This window comes from Natator depressus, chromosome 3 (assembly GCF_965152275.1).
Source record: "Natator depressus isolate rNatDep1 chromosome 3, rNatDep2.hap1, whole genome shotgun sequence".
Taxonomy (NCBI): Eukaryota; Metazoa; Chordata; order Testudines; family Cheloniidae; genus Natator; species Natator depressus.
Genome location: NC_134236.1, coordinates 155,904,697 through 155,928,873, shown reverse-complemented (window position 1 = coordinate 155,928,873; position 24,177 = coordinate 155,904,697). Strand labels below are relative to the sequence as shown.

Here is a 24,177-nt window from a genome sequence, read left to right as displayed (position 1 = left end):
TACTTCTGCCTTTATGGCTGCTGAAGTGGCCTCCATCTCCTTCGGCTGGGAGTCAATGCAGGGATATGATACATAGGGAACACAGGCTTCTGGCAGGAGTATCTTCTGATTATCCTATAATTTTAATCTCTTCTCTGTAATTACTATTTGTGGCTACACAAAGGGCCAAAGGAGAAGGTTAATGAATGAAGTTAACCTGCTGTTAGCCATAGCAGCATTACAGCCTGGGCAGGAGAACCAGGCTGGAGAGCTTTCCCTTGCTTATATCTACTGGAAAGCAATTGCATTGTGAAGACTGGCTTCACTTGGTTCCCTCCAAGCTCCTGATCCTGAAAGAGAAACTGAGCATAACTCTGGAGGAGGCAAACACTCATACCTTTATGTTGAGGGGAAGGAGGGAGTTGACGGTGGAGTGTTTCCCTACCAGTCATTGCTATTGAGCCACTTGAGAGCATCAACCAGCCCTTGCTCTGGGTGAGAGAAGGGTCTCATCTCCAAGGCTTCCCCACTTTCAGACTCCTCCTCCCTCTCTGGAGAATCCAGAGTGTTTGCTGGCAGGGAGTTAGCTGTATGGAAAAATCAAACACACAGATATCAATATGGCAGGTGCTGGTCACAAGTCCACAGTTAAGGTCGCAACCAAGGTTCCATTGTGGGGCTTATTTTGTCTTCTGCCTCTTCTAACTTCTTAGCTGAAATTGCTATTGGTCTGAATTTTCCTACCATTAAAATGGGCAGTCTCATTTTTAATGAGTTTCAGAAGCTTAGGATCAGAACTGTTTTAATGACAAGGAGACCAAAAAATATGAGCCACATCCTAAACTGGTATAAATCAGCATAGCTTCATTGATTTCAATGGACGACCTGGCCCATGGTTTTTCCACAGTATTTTGTTTAGCCCCTAGCACAGTGGGATTCTGGTCCATCACTAGAGCTCTTGGGTGCTATAGTAATACAAATAAATTAATAATACTATCCTAATGATTTTTCAACAACTTATCACTGGACACCAGCTTGTTATGGAAGTCTGATAATTCACATATATGTATATTTTAACATACCATTGGGAATGTGATTATTCAGGGATTTTCATAAATGTCTGAGTCTTATACATATTTCTGTTCTTTAGGAGCTATCCACTGACTGTACATCAGGGATTGTGGGGTAGAATACATTTGTCTTATCAAATATATTTGTTCATAGACTGTGCAGAATCTAAGCTTTCTTTTAATAGGAAACAATTTCTAACCCTTACGGTTTCAAAGAAAACCTTCCAAATGTGAACTGTAGGTAAAAAGATTCAGTGTTAGCAAATGTGGTTGATGATGAATATACTAGTCATCTTAAATTTTACATGATAAATGTATTTTGTCACAAAGCCCATTTGTCATCCGAAGTGCTAGAAGTAAAAAAATTTCACACCTAAAGATCTTTAGGCCAAAATTTTCTCTTCTAAATTGTATATGAGAAAACTTTTGACTTCTAAAAGTGCAAATGTTGTGTCAAGGTTAGGTGGAATGTAGATTCTGAAGGGGATATCTATATATGAAATATAGGATATCATAGTTTATATGTAGTCCTTAGGGTTTGTAGGATATATACGGTACAAAAACTAAAGTTGAGAATTTCAAAAGCACTCTGTCCCTAACTCTGCTCCCACTGGTCAACGGTAAAAACCCCATTAACTTTAATGCCAACCATTTTAAAAAATCCCCTCCTACATAGAAAGGTGTTCTATAAAAGACTCCCTTCCAAGTACCAACCCAGCCGATCCCTTCTTAGCTTGCAAGATTTAATAGAATCACAAGGTCCTATGGTTGTAGGCTAAATAAAATAAAAGCTTCCTATCAAACAAAGAAAGAACAGAGTCACTATGTACCCCCACTGTCTGTTATCCATTAATTGCAGGGGGAAAAAACAATTTCAGTATCACCCTGCAGCATCCCACATACATCACCTGTTATATTTAAGCTATAGGACATAATACGCAGTTTGTGGTGCGTGAGGCATGACGCCAAAGCTGTGTGTCTCCAACCACCTCTGGCTGCAATGGTATTAGGCAGTATTGCCACCGCTGAGAGTGATTGGATAATGATTGGTTGAAAAGTCATGCAGTGTGATAGGCAGCTGCTCAGAGGTCAATGACAATGAGCAACCAATCGGATCACATATGCAAATGAGTTCATCCTGACTGGCTGCAGTTGAGCTCAGTGATTTCGTAGGAAGTGAACAACAGCTTTTCTGGATTTATACATTCATCTCCCTTTTGTGATGTCATCTTACAACCAAAAACAATGTTACACTTTAGAAATTCAAAATGGGTAAAGTGCCATATCCTGAGGCCCCTATTAAATCTGTTTTCACGCAAAACTCCCATTGGCTACATAAGTAATGCCCACTTCAGTTTCACTCAGTCTGGAGTGACTAGACTGCAGTTACTATGGATTTATACCAGTGAAACTGAGAGCAGAATTCAGTCCATTTGTGCTTTAAACTGTATCCAGCCCTCACTCCCAGGGGAACAGAACACCTGAGATTGTGATGACAGCTTTGTGACCCCACTGACACAGCAAGTCTCACCTGATGAGTGCCGCATGAAGCTGCTGTCATGATTGATGATGGGGATGCTAGGCAGAGATGGCCTGTTGACCCGTTTCTTTAAGGCCATGCCAACACTGGCTCTGCATGGGTTGCTCACATTGGGTGTAATGGAGATGATCCCATTGGTGTTAAGTGGGCCAAAACCTGTGGGGACTGAAAGAGCACTTGGGGTGTCAGCATTTTTCTAGAGTGATGCACTGGATGGCTCCAGGGATTGGTAATGGGGGAAGGCGCATTGGTGAAGGGGTGTCCCTTATTTAAAAGTACTACAGCGCTGTTCTTAATTGCCCCCCCCCACACACAGAAACAACATGATTGAAAACTGCATTACTAGGAACAATGACTAAAATACAGCAGTACCTTCTACCAGAGCTGAGGGAAGTTAAGCTTTCCACTTCCTCTCCTCCACTTGTTTTGGGGATGAATAGAGGATTTATGCCACTGGGGCTGTCACTCTAGCACTTCTCACCAGCATTAAATTCACTCCACCAAATAGTAATAATAAAAAGTAAACGTAACCTTTATAATACCCTTGTGCTCAGTGCTGACTTGCAACTTTCTCTGCTGCTGCACTCTTTAGAGTTTGTGCCGCAGCACAATCAGAGCCCGTCAGATACAATTAAATCAGAGTCAGTAAGCCATGCTCTAGTACATTTTTTTAAAAACGTGAACTACTTTTGTAACAGTGCTCCTCTAAAACATAAGCTTCTCAGGAATGCGTGTAGGGGGTGATTTGTGTTACTGCGTGAGCAGGATCTTCCTTCGTATTTTAATTAGAAACATTTCTATTAAAACTCCTCCGGATCATAACATGATTAAAAGCATTTTTGGACACAATTAGTTTGTCTTCATTATGGCAGGCTGTGCTACAATGATAGGCATAGGTTTGATCTGTAAGGCAGCATTGGATAGACCTTGGGGCTGTGGAGACAGGAACTCCACATTCTGTTCCTGACTCTGCCACTGACTCACTGTGGGGCTTTGGGCAAGTCACCTCATGCATCAGTTTATCCATCTGCAAAAGAATAATAATAATATTCCCCCTTCCTTTGTAAAGTGATCTGAAGTCTTGGATGAAAGGCCCTACAGAAGTGCTTAGTAGTATCATTGTCATTATTGTTAGAAAGGAAGAATAGTCCAGTAGTTAGGACACTAGTCTGGGTCTTGGGAGATCAGGGTTCAATGCCTGGCCCTGCTACAGGCTTCTTATATGACCATAGGCAAGTCACTTAGTTTTTCTGTGCCTCAGTCTCTCCCATATATCAAATGGGGCTAATAACTCCTTATAGGAGTGTTGTGAAAATAAAAACAACAAGGAGTACTTGTGACACCTTAGAGACTAACAAATTTATTTGGGCATAAGCTTTCATGGGCTAAAACCCACTTCATCAGATGCATGGAGTGGAAAATATAGGAGAGAGAGAGAGAGAGAGATAGTACATGAAAAGATGGGGGTTGCCTTACCAATTCTAAAGAAAAAATTCAATTGAAGTGGGCTATTATCAACTTTTGTAGTGGTAATCAGAGTGGCCCGTTTCAAACAGTTGACAAGGTGTGAGTAATAGTAGGGGGAAATTAGCATGGGGAAATTAGTTTTTAGTTTGTGTAATGACCCCATCCACTCCCAGTCTTTATTCAGACTGTTAAAGACTGTGAAGTGCTCAAATACTACAATGATGAGGTATGTAAGTACCTGAGATCATTGTGTCTTGCTGCCTGAGCCAGCTTAGACTGGGAGCACTTTGTCAGGAAAATAGTCAGCCACACCTTTGTAGAGAGACAGTCTCCCATATCTTTAGAGTGATGTCTCCAGCTGACTGAGCCAGCAGTCCTGACAGGATCTGACCAGAGTTTCATCCAGCCTCCTCAGCAATAGGGAAATTTGCAATGATGTCTAGAGAGAGGGGTAATTGTGTGGGATTTCTCTATAGAAAATCCCTGTGGAAATTATGGTTATTTCTCTAAAGCAGGGGTGGGCAAACTATGGCTCAGGGGCCACATCTGGCCCTTCAGACATTTTAATCTGGCCCATGAGCTCCCGCTGGAGAGCGGGGTCCAGGGCTTGTCCTGCTCCAAGCATGCCGTGGCTCTGCATGGCTCCCGGAAGCAGTGGCATGTCCCCCCTCCGGCTCCTACGCGTAGGGGAAGCCAGGGGGCTCTGCACATTGCCCCCGCCCCAAGCGCTGCCCCCACAGCTCCCATTGGCCCAGAACTGCAGCCAATAGGAGCTGCAGGGGCGGCGCCTGCAAACGGGGCAGTGTGCAGAGTTGCCTGGCTGTGCTCTGCATAGGTGCTGGAGGGGGCATATGCTGCTGCTTCCTGGAGCTGCGTGAGGTAAAAGCCGTCTGGAGCCTGCACCCCTGACCTCCTCCCATGCCCCAACCCCCAGCCCTGAACCCACTCCCACCCTCCGAACCCCTCAGTCCCAGCCCAGAGCACCCTCCTGCACCCTGAACTCCTCATTTCTGGCCCCACCCCAGAGCCCGCACCCCCAGCTGGAGCCCTCACCCCCTCCAGCACCCCAACCGCCAATTTCATGAGCATTCATGGCCCGCCATACAATTTCCATACCCAGATGTGGCCCTCCAGCCAAAAAGTTTGCCTACCCCTGCTCTAAAGGGATCTTCTTGCCCTGCAGCTCTGGTTATAAGCATGGAATATAGTGACCCTAATTCATAGGGCCTGACACACCAGTGCCTCACACACTATTCATTTACACCTGTGAACAGTAGGTTTAACATGCTACCAGTTGGAGTGAGCAGAATTTTTCACTCACTTTGCACAGGTGTCAATGCCCAAACAAGGTGTGAGACAGTGGAGAACCAGGTCTATAGCCATTAGCAGCCACTTACCTTCCTGAGCAATAACACCTGGGTCAACGTTCTGCAGTTGCTCATGGAGCTGCAGGGACCTTTCCTTCTCTCTCTCTTTTTCCTTCTCCCTCTCGCTGTGCAAAAGCTCCATCTCTTTCTTTTGCTTCTGGCGCATTTTCTCCTGAGCTGACTTTGATATTGTGACATGGATCTGGACACAACACAAACACACCAAGGTACACAAATGATACAGAAAGCAGGAAACACTGTGGTACATCACAAACACTGATACACTTCAATATACACCCCAATAGTTTCAGAAGCAATTGCCCTCCCCACATATAATTAAACAGAAAAGGTACTTGGCCAGATTCATAGGCGGTGTAATTTTCATGTTTTTAAGTTACTGCGAGTGGATGGAAAGCAAGTGGGTGGGACGGTTAGGGGTCACAGGAAGACAAGCAGCTAACAGGAAGATGTCAGGAAAGCAAGCTCCTCTGTTTTAATTTACATCCTCGCTGACCCTCAAAGGGCTGTTGGGCCTAGCATCACCTGGAACAGGTGAAGTCAGCTACCTCTCAGCTCAGACTGATCAGCTAGAGATCAGGTGATTATAAAAGCCAGCAAGTAGCTGCGTTAGGGTGGAGAGCTGCAAGGAGCAGGGAGATTCTGGCAGGAAGCCCATGAATAAAGAGGAGAGAGCTGTAGGAAGCAGGTTGGTTCCTGTTGCAGGCCCGGGAGCAGGGTGACTCTCAGACAAGGTGGCTGGTAGAGTGGGAACCTGCGGAGAATGGATAGGCCCCTGCATTAGAAGGGAAGGGACAACTGAGATGCTGAATTTATGTTATTTGGAGGAAATAAAGCTGAAGCCCTGAGAAAAGGACCTGACCCAGACTCCGGGGATGGTGCCACTCCTTCCTGGACTGGGTAGACAGGCCAGTATCCTACACACCCTCTCGGTTCCTTCCGATATTACAATCCAATATTATTTTGGATTGTTGAAATTGCCTCCACCTTCTCAACATGTAATTCACATCACCAGTGGGTAACTTGCACCACCTCTGAATTCACGTAAGAAACAGAGAACTCATCCTACTTAACCTTATCACTATTTCCCAGACAACAATTTCTGCTTCTCCTTTGTTCAGAGAAAATACACAGTGAATGCCTGACTCTTTAACCTAATCAAACTGGGAAGAGAGTCCCTGACAGAGGAAGTTTATTATTTTTATTGTTAGTTATTATTTGTATCACAGTAGCACCTGGGACCCCATTGTAGGAGGTACTGTACAATCACCGAACAAAAAAGGCCATCCCTGCTCCAATGACCTTAACACATACATACCCTTCCATTGCTCTCCTTCCAATCATCACCCTTTAAAAGGTGAGGGCTCGATAGGGGTCCTGTCTCCTTGGCCTGGCTGAGGGAGAGGGTTGTTAATGGCAGTAAATATTCAGCAGGCTTCATGCTACTGGTCAAGCCATTTTTGGGAGCAGGCAAAATGGGTTCCAGAGTTCTGAATTCTGATAAGCCAAAGACACATACCATATATTAGTGCAGCAAGCAGCACACCAGTGCCAACAGGTTGATGGGACTCTGGCTTTTTGCATCTGCTGTAGAAATGACATTTCTTGAAATACAGATCTACTGAGTGAGGGAAAAGGCTCAATCTACAGCCACTGGGGAGAAGCTGTGATTGCTGAAGAAGGATGAAAATTAAGATTTTCCCTGTGAAAAAGGAAACATTTTCCTATATCTTTCCAGCTATTCAGACATGAGTAAATCATCCTCCTTCCCCGAGTTTACAGAGTTTGTGTTCATGTGACCCTTCCACCTTCTGACACCCATGTATTAGGTAAAATCAATTATTCCTCCTCTCTACTAGCAAATTAAAAGCTTTTAGAGAAAAGTTTTGGATTGTTGAAATATGAATAATAAAACAATGGTTACTGCAATGAATTTCCCACAAGTGGATTCATTATCAAAACTAGCAGCTCAACCCCTGAAATTAGTACCTCTGTCCAGATACACACTGTAGGGGACTGGGTGTGAAAGTTTCCTTTGATATGTATAGCACAGGGCATCTGATGTTGAATTACTCTCCAACAGAGCTGCTAAGGCTCATAGAACTAATAATTCCATGCACTGCTTCACAAGTCATCAAATCATACCATAAACTAAACTAAAAAAAAAAAGATATCTTTTAAAATCAGGACTTTTTTTCACTAACTGGTCAGGCCAAAGTCTTATCAACTAAAGAGATGGATTAACTTTAAAGGGCAGTTCTTCTCTGAAAAACAGTTATGTAAAAACATCACCTTCGTAACTCAGCAAATCTGCTCCCTGGTTACATTTATAGTCATAGCTGCATGTCAGCAACCAAATTAAGCGTTTACTATGTTTTACTCCTGGCACCACTGGAGAGTCCACACAGCTCTGGGAGAGGTAAGCTGGATTCTATTCTTTTTCAAACATTATCAACAGAATTATTTACTAAGTTCCAGTAGTTATATCTGTGTAAATCCACTGAAGGCAATGGGGTAGCAAAGGTGTCACTCAGGCCTTAACCTAAAAATACTGGGGTTGCACACTTGTAACTGAGGCCCTAATTTAACTCGCAGAATATTCTCAGTGACGATGCATGAGAAAGAAAGAACTCAGCATGACTCTCGATCCAAGGTTAAGTTTGCAGGGCTGGTAGTTAGGTGAACAAAACATTTTTAAGAGTCAACTGATCTCATTTGATCTGAAGTAACTGAGAGGTGACTTAATAAATGCCTTTGATAAAATAAACAATAAATGCCTCTTTTACAGATGAAATTTTTAGAACTATACTTTAGGAGGTTGAAAAGTTCAGTTCAGATAATCACTCCACAGTGTGAATCCGTATCTGAACCTCTCGGTCTAGTAAAACTGGGCTGGAAAGATTGCAAGAACAATCTCTGTCATGGGGTTTTGGAATTACCAGTGCAAAAATAAACAAAGTGGCTCAGACTAGTATAGATCTCACAAAAGGTTCAGTCTGGGTTCAGTTCAAGTTTAGAGCGGAGGTTTAGAGGGCATTTCTTATTTTGTATGAAATGGTTCATGTGTCTGTAACCTTCAGTGGCACTAACAGCCAGTGCTTAATCTGTAATGAAAGAGGTAACAGGGCTCACGCAATTAGGTGCCAGGGCTCAAGCAATATTTTACCTTCATAACTGATGCAGCAAGCCCAGAGGTGCCTGGGTTATGAACTGCCAAAGGTGCTGGGGCTTAGCATTAAGGCACAAATTAAGCACTGCTAATGGTCATATAGAGAGGCAAGTTCACATCTAGTAAAGTGTATGAGATGAAGGAGCTGAGGAAATGCTTTCTATTTTATTTATGAGCTGTTGGGGGTAAACTTTTCAATCCGTGCCATCAAACATGTGACGTCATCTATTGGATCCATTCACATCTGGCAAGGCCACCTCACTGCTTCCTCCTGAGTGTCTGGACTCTGGGTTAGTTTTCTAAAGTATCTCCCTCTAATAATGAAGGATTGTGGAATGTTTTTCCAGTAAGACATTTATATAATTTCACCTATGGGGGGGTGAGGGGGAGAACTCACTGTGTTCATTTTATGACAAAATAAATACATGCCCTGTACATACCCAGAGATTTAAGGATCTTCTCCTCAGCATTGCTGTCTAGCCTTGACCTTAAAACAATTGAGGAGAAAAGAATTTATGAGGAAATATAGAGGAAGAGAGAGCACTTTAATGGAGGAGGGGTTCCTTGTCAGAATCACCATCACAGAGCAGGAAATGTAACCCACAGGTCTCAGTCTGCTGGCAACTGCTTTACAATGGTCATTAGGTCCATCAGTAAGTAAAGCCACATGAAGGGCAAATCCTGCTCCGACTGAAAGCAGTGTGTCCCCCAATGCAGCTCAGGAGGGAGGGGCACATTAGTGACTTTCAGACATCTTTATAGTCCATGGTCCTGGTTCCACTAGATGTTAGGCTGGTCCTACAGCACAAATTAGAGCAGCCACGTTTATACTAGTGTGAGAGAGAAAAGAATCAAGCTTTGTCTGTTCCAGTTTTAGATCAGATTGTGATTCACAGATTCATGGATTATAAACAAGGACCATTGTGATCATCTAGTTTGACCTCCTGTATAACACAGGTCATAGAACTTCCTTGAATTAATTCCTGTTTGAACCAGGGCATATCTTTTTTAAAAACAACCAATCTTGATTTAAAAATTGCCAGTGACAGAGAATCCACCTGATTCTCAGTTCCACTGATGTAACTTCTCCTCAGGAAAGAATTAGGCCCATCTGCTCTTAAATAAATAAATAAATAATTTATCTTCAAATAAATTTGTGAGTAAGAACCTAATAAGTATATTCTGATGCAACTAGACATGTATATACAATATCTTAGTGAAGTATATAAATTGCAATTGTAGCTTAACACTATTTATTATTATATCAAACATAAGGCTGACAGCTAGTTTTCCACAAGCACAGAAGTTAAACTAATAAATGGGGATAATACTTATAATGTATATTAATTTTATAATCATCCCACAGTGCCTTAATAGAATCATAGAATCACAGGATTGGAAGGGACTTCGAGAGGTCATCTAGTCCAGTCACCTGCATTCATGGTAGGACTAAGTATTATCTAAACCAGGCGTCCGCAACGTGGTGCCTGCCGGGCAGTTATGTGCGCCCGCAGGACACCACGCCACTGAAATGTCGCCACCGACATGCTGCTGAGAAGCGTTGCCGTTTCTCTGCAGCATTTTGGCGGCGGGTGTCTTGTCGCTGCCGCTTCTCGGCGGTGGGGTGTCTGGCGCCCGCCACATTCTTCTGGGAATAGGAATATGCTATTCCCACAGAAAGGTTGGGGACCATTGATCTAAACCATCCTTGACAGGTGTTTGTTTAACCTGCTCTTAAAAATCTCCAATGATAGAGATTCCACAACCTCCCTAGGCAATTTATTCCAGTGCTTAACCACCCTGACAGTTAGAAAGTTTTTCCTAATGTCCAACCTAAATCTCCCTTGCTGCAATTTAAGCCCATTGCTGCTATCCTCAGAGGTTAAGAACAACATTTTTTCTCCCTCCTTGTAAGAATTTTTTATGTACTTGAAAACTTTTATCATGTCTCTCTCTTTTCCAGACTAAACAAACCCAATTTTTTCAATCTTCCCTCATAGGTCATGTTTTCTAGACCTTTAATCATTTTTGTTGCTCTTCTCTGGACTTTCTCCAATTTGTCCACATCTTCCCTGAAATGTGGCGCCCAGAACTGGACACGATACTCCAGTTGAGGCCTAATCAGCATGGAGTAGAGTAGAAGAATTACTTCTTGCATCTTGTTTACAACACTCCTGTAATACAACCCAGAATGATGCTCGCTTTTTTTGCAACAGTGTTACATTGTTGACTCATATTTAGCTTGTGGTCCACTATGACCCCCAGATCCCTTTCCACAGTACTCCCTTCTTGGCAGTCATTTCCCATTTTCTATGTGTGCAGCAGATTGTTTCTCTTAAGTGGAATACTTTGCATTTGTCCTTATTGAATTTCATCCTATTTAGTTGAGACCTTTTCTCCAGGTTGTCCAGATCATTTTGAAGTATAATCCTATCCTCCAAAGCACTTGCAACCCCTCCCAGCTTGGTACCGCCTGCAAAATTTATAAGCGTACTCTTTATGCCATTATCTAAATCATTGATGAAGATATTGAACAGAACTGATCCCTGCAGGACCCCACTCATTATGCCTTTCCAGTATGACTGTGAGCCACTGATATCTACTCTCTGGGAACTGTTTTCCAATCAGTTATGCACCCACCTTATAGTAGCTCCATCTAGGTTTCATTTCCCTAGTTTGTTTATGAGAAGGTCATAAGAACGGCCATACTGGGTCAGACCAAAGGTCCATCAAGCCCAGTATCCTGTCCTCTGACAGTGGCCAGTGGCAGGTGTCCCAAAGGGAATGAAAAGACAGGTTATCATCAAGTGATCTGTGCCCTGTCACCCAATCCCAGCTTCTGGCAAACAGAGGCTAGGGACACCATTCCTGCCCATCCTGGCTAATAGCCATTGATGGACCTATCCTCCATGAATCTATCTAGCTCCCTTTTGAACCCCGTTATAGTATTGGCCTTCACAACACCCTCTGGCAAGGAGTTCCAGAGGTTGATAATGCATTGCATGAAAAAATACTTTCTTGTGTTTTAAACCTGCTACCTATTAATTTCATTTGGTGGCCCCTTGTTCTTGTATTATGAGAAGGAGTAAATAACACTTCCTTCTTTAATTTCTCTATACCACTCATGATTTTATAGACGTCTATCATATCCTCCCTTAGTCGCCTCTTTTCCAAGCTGAGACGTCCTAGTTTTATTAATCGCTCCTCATACGGAAGCTGTTCTATACCCCTAATCATTTTTGTTGCCCTTTTCTGAACCTTTTCCAGTTCCAATATATCTTTTTTGAGATGGGGCAACCACATCTGCACGCAGTATTCAAGGTGTGGGCGTACCATGGATTTATATAGAGGCAATATGATATTTTCTGTCTTATTATCTATCCCTTTCTTGATGATTCCCAACATTCTGTTCACTTTTTTGACTGCCGCTGCACATTGAGTGGATGATTTCAGAGAACTATCCACAATGACTCCAAGATCTCTTTCTTGAGTGGTAACAGCTAATTTAGAACCCATCACTGTATATGTATAGTTAGGATTACGTTTTCCAATGTGCATTACTTTGAATTTATCAACATTAAATTTCATCTGCCATTTTGTTGCCCAGTCACCCAGTTTTGTGAGATTCTTTTGTAGCTCTTCACAGTCTGCCTGAGACTTAACTATCTTGAGTAGTTTTGTATCGTCTGCAAATTTTGCCACCTCACTGTTTACCCCTTTTTCCAGATCGTTTATGAATATGTTAAATAGGACTGGGCCCAGTACAGATCCCTGGGGGACACCACCTCTCTCCATTCTGAAAACTGACCATTTATTCCTACCCTTTGTTTCCTATCTTTTAACCAGTTACCAATCCATGAGAGAATCTTCCCTCTTATCCCATGACTGCTTATTTTGCTTAAGAGCCTTTGGTGAGGGACCTTGTCAAAGGCTTTCTGAAAATCTAAATACACTATATCCACTGGATCTCTTTTGTCTGCATGCTTGTTGACCCCTCAAAGAATTCTAGTAGATTGGTGAGGCATGATTTCCCTTTACAAAAACCATGTTGACTATTTCCCAACAAATTATGTTCACCAATGCATCTGACACTTTTGTTCTTTACTATAGTTTCAACCAATTTGCCCGGTATTGAAGTGAGGCTTACTGGCCTGTAGTTGCCAGGGTCACCTCTGGAGCCCTTTTTAAAAATTGGCGTCACATTAGCTATCCTCCAGTCATTTGGTACAGAAGCTGGTTTAAATGATAGGTTACAGATGACAGTTAGTAGTCCTGCAATTTCACATCTGAGTTCCTTCAGAACTCTTGGGAGAATACCATCAGGTCCTGGAGATTTATTACTGTTTAGTTTATCAATTTCTTCCAAAACGTCCTCTAATGACACCTCAATTTGGGACAGTTCCTCAGATCTGTCACCCAAAAAGAATGGCTCAGGTTTGAAAATCTCCCTCACATCCTCAGCAGTGAAGACCGATGCAAAGAATTCATTTAGTTTCTCCACAGTGGCCTTATCTTTCAGTGCTCCTTTAGCATCTCGATCATCCAGTGGCCCCGCTGGTTGTTTAGCAGGCTTTCTGCTTCTGATGTATTTAAAAAAATGTTTGCTATTACTTTTGGAGTCTTTGGCTAGCTGTTCTTCAAATTCTTTTTTGGTCTTTCTAATTATATTTTTACACTTAATATGCCAGAGTTTATGCTCTTTTCTATTTTCCTCATTAGGATTTATCTTCCACTTTTTAAAGGATGCCTTTTTGCCTCTCACTGCTTCTCTTACTTTATTGTTTAGCCACAGTGGCTCTTTTTTGGTTCTCTTCCTATGTTTTTTAAATTGGGGTATACATTTAAGTTGAGCCTCTATAATGGTGTCTTTAAAAAGTTTCCACACAGCTTGCAGGGATTTTAATTTTGGTACTGTAGCTTTTAATTTCTGTTTCATTAATTGCCTCATTTTTGTGTAGTTCCCCTTTCTGAAATTAAATGCTACAGTGTTGGGCCGCTATGGAGTTTTCCCCGGCCACAGGGATGTTTAAATTTAATTATATTATGGTCACTATTACCAAGCGGTCCAGCTATATTCACCTCTTAGACCTGATCCTGTGCTCCACTTAGGACTAAATCAATAACTGCCTCTCCTTTTGTGGGTTCCAGGACCAGCTGCTCCAAGAAGCAGTCATTTAAGGTATCAAGAAACTTTATCTCAGCATCCCTTCCTAAGGTGATATTTACCCAGTCAATATGGGGATAGTTGAAATCCCCCATTATTAATTATTATTATTGAGTTTTTTATTTTAATAGCCTCTCTAATCTCCCTGAGCATTTCAGAGACACAAACACCATCCTGGTCAGGTGGTCCGTAATATAGCCCTACTGCTATATTCTTATTTTTCAAGCATGGAATTACTATCCATAGAGATTCTATAGTACAATTTAGTTCATTTAAGATTTTTACTTCATTTGATTCTACGCTTTCTTTCACATATAGTGTCACTCCCCCACCAGCACAACCTGTTCTATCAGTATTATTGTGTCCCATTGATTATCCTCATTCCACCAGCTTTCTGTGATGCCTATTATATCAATATCCTCAGTTAATACTAGGCACTCTAGTTCATCCATCTTATTATTTAGACTTCTAGCATTGGTATATAAGCATTTTAAAAACTTGTCATTTTTTGGCTGTCCCCTATTGCATGACGTAATTGAATGGAACTTTTTTTCATTTGACTAAGGAGATGTCATTTGACTGAGGTCATGCGAGACAGTATCAAAAGCTTTACTAAAGTCAAGATATAACACATCTACCACTTCCCCCCTATCCACAAAGCTTGTTAACCTGTCAAAGAAAGCTATCAGGTTGGTTTGACACAATTTGTTCTTGACAAATCCATGCTGACTGTTACTTTTCACCTTATTATCTTCTAGATGTTTGCAAATTGATTGCATTATTATTTGCTCCATTATCTTTCCGGGTACAGAAGTTAAGCTGACTAGTCTGTAATTCCCTGGGTTGTCCTTATTTCCCTTTTTATAGATTGGCACTATATTTTTCCTTTTCCATCTCCCCCATCTTCCATGACTTTTCAAAGATAATCGCTAATGGCTCAGATATCTCCTCAGTCAGCTCCTTGAGTATTCTAGGATGCATTTCATCAGGCCCTGGTAACTTGAAGACATTTAACTTGTCTAAGTAATTTTTAACTTGTTATTTCCCTATTTTAACCTCTGAGCCTACCTCATTTTCACTGGCATTCACTAGGTTAGACATCCAATCACCACTAACCTTTTTGGTAAAAACCGGAACAAAGAAGTCATTAAGCACCTCTGCCATTTCCACATTTTCTGTTATTGTTTTCCCCCCTCCTCACTGAATAATGGGCCTAGCCTGTCTTTGGTCTTCCTCTTGCTTCAATGTATTTGTAGAATATTTTGTTGTGACCCTTTATGTCTCTAGCTAGTTTGATTTCATTTTGTGTCTTTGCCTTTCTAATTTTGTCCCTACATACTTGTGTTATTTTTTTATATTCATCCTTTGTAATTTGACCTAGTTTCTACTTTTTGTAGGACTCTTTTTTGAGTTTCAGATCATTTAAGATCTCCTGGTTAAGCCAAGGTGGTCTCTTGCCATACTTCCTATCTTTCCCACGCAATGGGATAGTTTGCTCTTGTGCCCTTAATAATGTCTCTTTGAAAAACTGCCAACTGTCTTCAATTGTTTTTCCCCTTAGACTTGCTTCCCATGGGATCTTACCTACCAACTCTGAGTTTGCTAAAGTCTGCCTTCTTGAAATCCATTGTCTTTATTTTGCTGTTCTCCCTCCTACCATTCTTTAAAATCATGAACTCTACCATTTCATGGTCACTTTCACCCAAAGCTGCCTCCCACTTTCAAAATTTCAAAACCAGTTCCTCCCTATTTGTCAAAATCAAATCTAGAGCAGTCTCTCCCCTAGTACCATTCTCCACCTTCTGAAATAAAAAATTGTCTCCAGTACATTCCAAGAACTTATTGAATAATCTGAGCCCTGCTGTGTTATTTTCCCAATAGATGTCTTGATAGTTGAAGTCCCCCATTTACCACGAAGTCCTGTGCTTTGGATGAGTTTGTTAGTTGCTTAAAAAAAGCCTCATCCACCTCTTCTTCCTAGTTAGGTGGTCTGTAGTAGACCCCTACCATGACATCACCCTTGTTTTTTCCCCTTTTATCCTTACCCAGAGACTTTCAACAAGTCTGTCTCCTATTTCCGTCTCAACCTCAGTCCAAGCATATACATTTTTAATATATAAGTCAACACCTCCTCCCTGTTTTCTCTGCCTGTCCTTCCTGAGCAAGCTGTACTCTTCTATATCAATACTACTTGTTGTCTTTCACCTAAGATCTCAAAGCATTTTACAAATATTAGTGAATTAAGCCTCACAACCTCCTGAGAAGTTGGTAGGTATCTGGGGTCTCATTTTGTGATGGGAAGACCAAGGCACAGAAGGGATTAAGGCCTACATTTACAGAAATGGCTTCTAACTTTGGTAACTAGATACCCAGTTGATAATTTGTGCACCAGCAAATTGTCACAGAAACAAGTATTTGCAGATACAAACTTCTGTCCTCACAATGAGGGGCCAGACTCAGGTCCAGCTGAAGAGCGGGGTCTTAAATGATTTGCCCAAAATTACATAGTGAATCAGTCTGCAGTATACTTGTAGCCATGCTGGTCCCATAATAGTAGAGAGACAAAGTGGGTGAGGTAATAGGTTTTATTGGACCAACTTCTGTTGGTCAAAAAGGCAAGCTTTCAAGCTACAAAGAGCTCTTCTTCAGGTCTAGTGAGTCAGTGGCAGTCAGGAATAAACAAGAACATGAGAACGGTCACACTGGGTCAGACCAAAGATCCCTTTAGCCCAGTATCCTGTCTTCTGACATTGGCCAACGCCAGGTGTCCCAGAGGGAATGAACAGAACAGGTAATCGTCAAGTGATCCATCCCCTGTTGCCCATTCCCAGCTTCTGGCAAACAGAGGCTAGGGACACAATTCCTGCTCATCCTGGCTAATAGCCATTGATGGACCTATCCTCCATGAATCTATCTAGCTCCCTTTTGAACCCTGTTATAGATTGGCCTTCACAACACCCTCTGGCAAGGAGTTCCAGAGATTGACAATGCATTGCATGAAAAAATACTTTCTTGTGTTTTAAACCTGCTACCTATTAATTTCATTTGGTGGCCCCTTGTTCTTGTATTATGAGAAGGAGTAAGTAACACTTCCTTCTTTAATTTCTCTATACCACTCATGATTTTATAGACGTCTATCATATCCTCCCTTAGTCGCCTCTTTTCCAAGCTGAGAAGTCCCAGTTTTATTAATCGCTCCTCATACGGAAGCTGTTCCATACCCCTAATCATTTTTGTTGCCCTTTTCTGAACCTTTTCCAATTCCAATATATCTTTTTTGAGATGGGGCAACCACATCTGCACGCAGTATTCAAGGTGTGGGCGTACCATGGATTTATATAGAGGCAATATGATATTTTCTGTCTTATTATTCCACAGGTTGACTGTGTGTTGTGTGAAAAAATACTTCCTTTTGTTTGTTTTAAACCTGCTGCCTATCATTTGGTGACCCCTAGTTCTTGTGTTATGAGAAGTAAACAACACTTCCTTACTTACTTTCTCCACACCAGTCATGATTTTATAGACCTTTATCATATCCCTCCTTAGCTGTCTCTTTTCCAAGCTGAAAAGTCCCAGTCTTATTAATCTCTCCTCATACGGAAACCGTTCCATACCCCTAATCGTTTTTGTTGCCCTTTTCTGAATCTTTTCCAATTCTAATATAACTTTTTGGAGATGGTGCAGTATCTGCACGTGACCACATCTGCATACACTCAAGAATCCTGGCTCCTACTCCTAAACCGTAACCACTAGAACATACTCCCATATATCTGGAGTGATTTTGGTTCATATCAAGCACACAATCTATAGTATACACATAACTCAGTAGAAATATATATGAGATCTGTAAGGATGAGGCTACAATGGAAGGGAAGAAGATGCCAGGAAGAAGTTTACCTTATCTCAGCAGACTCCTGTATAGTGAGAGCAGCCTGGTCCAATTGCTGAGAGCTTGAAAGAGGCATTGGAGCATTGCCAGAGTCTCTGTCAGGTGGTCTCACTGATTTGGGAATAGGTGGAATCAAAGCAGAACCTAATGACTTCCTCATCTTCTCATCATTGCAATGCAAGTACTGCCGGGAAGTCTGGAATTGGAAGAGTCCAGGGCCCACAGGGTTAAAGTTCAAACTGAAACAAGTAACCTTCACCCTAACTTTACAAAGAAGTTCAATCCAGCTCAGTGATTATGCAGAGGCAATTGAGGTTTAGAAGGGAAGGCTGGTAACATGGGTTAGCACAGGCAGGAATTCATTGTTAGGCTACAGAGCAGAAGATCTCTGCAGAGATAGGGATTAGAGGGAGTGTATCTGGAGGGCTAAGAGCCAGCATTCCACTCTAATCACAAAAGAAAGTGCACCTTCTTCCATGCTCTGTATAGTGGACTAGCACTGTCAAACTCTCCTCTCTCACACTCCACTGAAGCCCCAGTCAAGAGGAAGAAGCTATCTGAGAGAGGGGGAATTGATAGCACCCCTATGCTCCCGAGCTGGGAGAGGGGAAATGAAGGCCCCTTTCTTACTGCTTTCCCTTCATTTCCCCTCTTGACTGGGGCTTCAGTGGAGTGTGAGAGAGGACAGTTTGACATCTATCTAGGTATATTATCGTGCTCATCACTGCAGAAGCTGTGCACCCTCCGCCTATCCTTCCTCCTTCCTGTCATCCCCCTGCTTTGCCAGTGTAGTTTCTGGGAAGCTGTTGCTCTTTCAGACTTTCTGATTGTACTGGGATGAGTTTGGCTTACAGTCCCATGGCTGTACCTAAACCACCTACCATACACCACTGAACTCCAGTCAATTTTCTACTGCTTATTTCACATTCTGTCAAAATATACTTCTCTAAAGTCCATTTTTTTCCTGTTATTGCCCTTTCTACAGACCCTCATCAGCCTTTCAGCCCTGACAATAATGTGATCACTGGATCCTAGGTGCGCTCCGATTTTCATCTAATTTATCATATCTGGCTCATTGTCAGCTACCAACTCCAGTACAGCAACCTACCTTGATGACAGTGCAGTGTGTTGTGTATGAAACCATCCTGTACTATCTCCATAACAGACATACATTTCTATTGGAATGGGTCCCCTTCTGGGTCATCGATATTGTGACTGGGAGAGTGGAGGAATGGAGAGCAAACATTAATCCTTTCTTAGTTCTCCCATTATCTTCTTCACTGCCAATGAGCCAAATTAATTCCTGATGAAAATCCAGTGAAACCAGTAGAATTACTCTAGGCATGAATCTGGCCCAGTATCTAGATAACTGAAATCCAATGCACTGGCCTTTTGATAGGCTTCCTTTGTTTGCAAAAGCATTTCCTAATCATCTTCCTTCTCCTGTGTAATGAGGTCTAATAGCTGTAACTCCTGTCACCCTTGCAGAGTCAACACAGTTAATGGAAAGGTTGCAGGATTGTATCCCTTCTAGGGTATCCTTAGTAGAATTGTTTGCAAAGTTCCAGTCAGTTACCTCTGTGCAATCCCACTGAAGGCAATGCAGCTACTGAGGGTCTTACTTGAATTCTAGAAACTTTATTTGAGTTGATGATGGACTTTTGGATTCCAGGTTGAGTTTGCAGGGCAGGCAGCTACAGCAAACACCTTCATACTTCTAAATTTAGCAGCTTTGCTATGAAAATCATTGAGACACGATTGCATCTTTTGCTCTTTACACAATATTAACCATAAGAAACCACAGAAGCACAGTTGGGTCACAAATGCCCATATTTGCTAACTATATTGAAACATGCAAGACGTTACTACATACATATGGTGCCTCTGATTGGTTTCTGGTGGCTTCTCCTCAAACACAGAACATGATAAGCACTATTTAAAGAGATACAACCCAATTCCTATACAGTACAGACACTAAAACCACAGTACCTCCATGATGCCACCTTTACAGAGTAACTTTTCATAGTACAACCACACTTCAAATAGGATCCTAGACTTTACCCACATCAGAGGAATCTCTTAGAGCTCTGCCAGGCACTAAATAAACTGCAAAGGAACTATATTTGGTTTGGTTCAGTTTTCTTATTCTATGCCCATTTACCTCTTGGGAAGTTGGAGTTAGCTCAGCGTAGGTCTCACCACAGCCCCAGCTGACCATGCCATTCTCCAAGGTCGTCTTCTCCCTTTCATCTGTGCCGTTGACCTCTGGGGAGGTAGGGATGCTCTGAATGGGAGGCATGGGCTTGGAAGTTATCAGCAGCCTTTGAGAGGCAGATCTGGAAACAGCTGGCTTCAAGGCAACCTCCTTGGGACCACTGGAGTCAAGCAAGCCTGCAAATCAGAAACATGTAGAACTAGGGATACTACCTTTTAGATCCAAGATAACGGAGATGTGACTCCAAATCAGTAACTTTCTTCTAAACGTGTAGTTAACCAAATGGTGAGAACTGTTCCCATAGACACACAAATACAGAGAGGCTGCAGCCATCTGCATTGAGTGGGCCAGTCACATCCATCCAATTCCATAGGAATACCCCAGATAACATGATGGTTTTCTATGCTCCTCTTTACTGTTTGAAAACTGACATCTGGATTCATATGGATTAGGAAAACAAACTTTTAAACCCCGGTGAAAGAAAGATTAAAGCAGGTACAGGAAGGGAGGGAAAGGAAAGAGACAAGATGAATATATAAACCAAGCAAAAGTAGTGGCTCCAGATAGTTAAGCTCTATTACAACAATCAGTAACAAACAAGGATGAAATTTGTCATTTTTTCTCCACAGGAAAGGAAAAAGTCTCCTCATTTTTGTCCTTCAAGAATGTTTTGATGCCAGCATCCACATACAGATCCCCTTATAAAATGGGATCTGTGTCCAGCCAAGCCACATATGTCCTCCCAACACTCTGGGTGAAACCTGGACATTGCTGGCAATTGAACTCAGTATTTGTCAGTGTCACAGTCTAACCCCTCTATTCTTGGAAGGGTTTCGTTTCATCAGGGACAGGAGGTAGGAACCCAGCTTTACCTCTGTGTGATGCAAATAAGCCCTCAGAGATCCTCCTCTTCTTGAGCTTGTCCTTGATCTGAGCAGTTTCCACGGGCACACTGCTCACCTCCAGTTCTTTGAGATCCTGTTTCAAGGTGGGGCTGTCCAAGCCCTCCAGAGAGGAAATAGCTCTGGGATAAGGTGGGCCCCCATCTCCACTCCACAAGCATGACTGTTTCTTCATCTGGACTTTCAGTACAGAGTGAAGAGAGGCTGCAGGCCAATTTAAAGGCAAGAGTCAAATAGGTCAACCTCACTCATCAAGAATCCATCAGTCAATTTGAGGCATTTATTTCATTCTGGTTTTAGAGATCAATTTAATTTTATTTTCATTTTGGATCAAAATAATATGACCCTAGTGCTTGTGAAGAGTGCTGCATTGACTGACCAGGAGAGTGAAGCTGAGGACCCCATCTCTAGTAATGAGAAGGGAGCATCATATCAGTCTTTGGCCTCTCTGCTGGGACTGCCCTCAAGGATCCCAATGGCAGTGGTTTTTATTCAAAGGACTATGGACCATATTGGCCATTAGAAACAGGACTGTGCAACATGCACCAACAAACAGTTCTCAAATGGTCACAAGCAGCTGAATTCTATTAGCAAGAGGTCAAAGCCCAGCTACTAATCAGTGACCTTCAGATCTACTTAATGGCGGAAATTCCACAGGAGGAAGGGATCAGGACTCTACCAACAGCATTCTCTGACTTGTAACTAGTTCCTGGAATCATCACTCACAGTAAATGAAAAACAAAAGGGTAGATCTGGACACCAGGCTCAGAGAATGCCTCCCATTCCGTTTCTATGCGGCCTAGGCCACAGGTCATAGTCATTCTGTCCCCATCCTTACCTTCATCTGCTGTCGTCCATCTGCTTCCATACAGCTGCAAGTTTGAATCGATGCTTCCCCCTCGCAGTGATCTGTATCCGGGTTTGACTTTGGGGACACTCCCACAATACACTGCAACAGGGGCTCGGTACTTAGCTTTAAATTAAGAACAGTACAAATGACCCAAGTGTGTGGTGCTTGAAAAGAAGAAAAAAAAAAGAACAGCTGTCCCCTTTCACACATTACACATCAGATAGTGTGGGTTAAACCCTGCACTCCAGGCTCAGGCAAAAACTTCATTGTCTGCAGCCTCTCTAATCTAACACTCATCACTCGGGTATCTGACTGCCTTGCAAAATTACACAATTCCTTGTTAGTGATCTACCCCGTATTTCCTCTCCCTTCCTGACTAAGGTTGCTGAACATCAAGGAGGTTGAGCTTTTGCAAAACTCAAACCATCTGGAAGGTTCACAAAACTAGATCAAAATTCCTTCTTTCCTTGTAATTCAAATCCAGGCTTTTTTCCTCCAAGAGAAACAATTAAAAAAAAAAAGGAAAAGCACAAGACCAATTAATAACTTCTGTGTTTCTAGCTAGAGGGGGCCTGTGCTCCAGGTTAGCAGTCCCCAAAACTCATCTAACACATGTGGGTACCCTATCTACCAAATGCAGACCTATTTCTTGATTCAAATGTCCTCCTTTGCCCCTCTTTGCTCCAACTTCATCCTATATTTTCACTGGATTTGGTTCTCCTTTCTCCTCTCTGTTCCTTCTTCCACATAGACTCCTAAAGACTACATAAACCCATAATGTTGGAGTTAAACTTTCTAATCCATGATACTCACACAGATTCAAAATTAGGTAAGGCAGTTTTTCCCCTCCCTCATCCAGGCCAGCCTCCCCTACCTTTGCACATCAAAGACAGACCATAAACTCTTGCAGAGTGCAAAATAGCGGCCACACTTGCAAGCACAGTCACCGCCCCCTGGTATCTGGCTCACTGTACAGTGTTTTGAACATAGCACTCGCACACACAGTGCCTGTCCTAGAGCATGATAGCATTACTGGCACAGTCACAAGACTGGTTAATTTCCTCTGGGTAACCAGTGAGTGGATGGGATTGCAGCAATCCCCAGTTGTGGAGCTGCGAAAGGCAAAGGGTGCTAGCATCTAATCCAGTCCTTTACCTGCTGTGAAATCATGTGTTGCCATGTGTATGAGCTAAAGGGCTCCTTTCAGCTGAGAGGCTACTTTCTGTTTCGATTTTCACTCGACCTGCTGCTACTGGTGATACCTTCTCCTTGTAATGTCCAGAGGCCTGCATGGAAAAACAGCAGCATTAACATGGGTGACAAACGGTCTTTCCCTCACATTTCCCTGTCTAATGGTATTCTTGTCTGGAACATATCAGAAAACTGGTGAAGTCAAGGGAGAGCTTAAAAGCACTAGCACAGTGGCTCAATGCCAAATTCAAATGCCACAATCTCCACCTGTTGCAAACCTGCCAATTTTATTTAGCCTTGCTCCAGGCTGTTCCCTTACTTTTCTGGTCCCTATCACTTCAGTAATCCAGAACATTTAATGCTTCTAAACAAAGGGTAGCCAGCACAGAGGTGGGAGTACAATTCCTCCAGCAGCCATTCTCTCCAAAGCTGTGCAGGCAAGGGGGCACAGAGGTAGGGCACTGTCTCTGAAAGGGTTGCCACTGAAGCATCCAGGCAGCAGACTGTGTAGCAGAAATTACATTTTCAAACTCTTGATGGCAAAGGGCCAAATTTATGCTTGGTGTAACTCCATTGTAGAGTTACACCAGGAATGACTGTGACCCAATATAAGGAAGGGCAGAAGGGGCAGAGTGGCAGATTTTCTTTTCTTTTTCTTTAATTCAACTGAATTTGAACATTAGTGAAAGGTGCCTGATTAACAGCTGAAGGCTGGAGTCCTCTGTATATCCACAGCCTAGTTATAGCGTGAGCAGCATCAGTGCGAGCTGCCCGTATCCTGCCCTCCCCCACCAATCTGCTTCAATCCTGATCTGCCTCTGGGGTTAGATCAGCCTTCTTGGCCCATTCGTGCTGAACTTTGCAGCTAGATCCCAAACCAGAACCTGAATTCTTCTGAATCCGTCAATCCTGACTACAGCAGACAGAAAAACAGACCAACACACACTTGGTGCCACCCAGCATTTGCTGCGCCACTGGTATTTGTGGTATTTACTTCGGAGTAGGAAATAGCATGGTGAAGCCAACCACCACTACACAGTCCATGTTGATTTTTAGCGGTGACCTGTGTGCACATTCACCCAAACTATACTGACACTCTCTCTCTCTCTCTATATATATACATACACCTCCCCCCCAATACATACACACACTTGCCAAGGGCTAATGCGCCTTGGGGCCAATATTATAGGGTTCAAAGTCTAGCAGGGTGAAGGGTAGTTTTTGTAGAAGCAGGAAGAGTGGTATAATTTAAAGGATTTACTTTCCAATTTTATTTAGCCTTGCTCCAGTCTGTTTTCTTACTTATTTTGTCCCTATCGCTTCAGTAATCCAGACAGTACTCCCCAGTTTATAACA

General features: G+C 42.5%; 1 protein-coding gene across 1 annotated transcript in view; it reads right to left on the bottom strand.

The window, feature by feature from the left end:
* The window catches only part of TOGARAM2 (TOG array regulator of axonemal microtubules 2), a 57,557-nt gene that overhangs the window by 24,166 nt on the left and 9,214 nt on the right, over positions 1 to 24,177 (bottom strand). The window contains exons 2-11 of the mRNA XM_074949136.1: positions 22,786 to 22,916; positions 21,619 to 21,753; positions 20,751 to 20,984; positions 19,825 to 20,054; positions 17,672 to 17,859; positions 9,051 to 9,097; positions 6,760 to 6,938; positions 5,454 to 5,625; positions 2,581 to 2,754; positions 425 to 566 (exon numbers count right to left, since the gene is read on the bottom strand). Of these exons, the coding sequence (XP_074805237.1) occupies positions 425 to 566; positions 2,581 to 2,754; positions 5,454 to 5,625; positions 6,760 to 6,938; positions 9,051 to 9,097; positions 17,672 to 17,859; positions 19,825 to 20,054; positions 20,751 to 20,984; positions 21,619 to 21,753; positions 22,786 to 22,810 (1,526 nt within the window). The 5' untranslated portion in view covers positions 22,811 to 22,916. The remainder of the gene's footprint in view (positions 1 to 424; positions 567 to 2,580; positions 2,755 to 5,453; positions 5,626 to 6,759; positions 6,939 to 9,050; positions 9,098 to 17,671; positions 17,860 to 19,824; positions 20,055 to 20,750; positions 20,985 to 21,618; positions 21,754 to 22,785; positions 22,917 to 24,177) is intronic.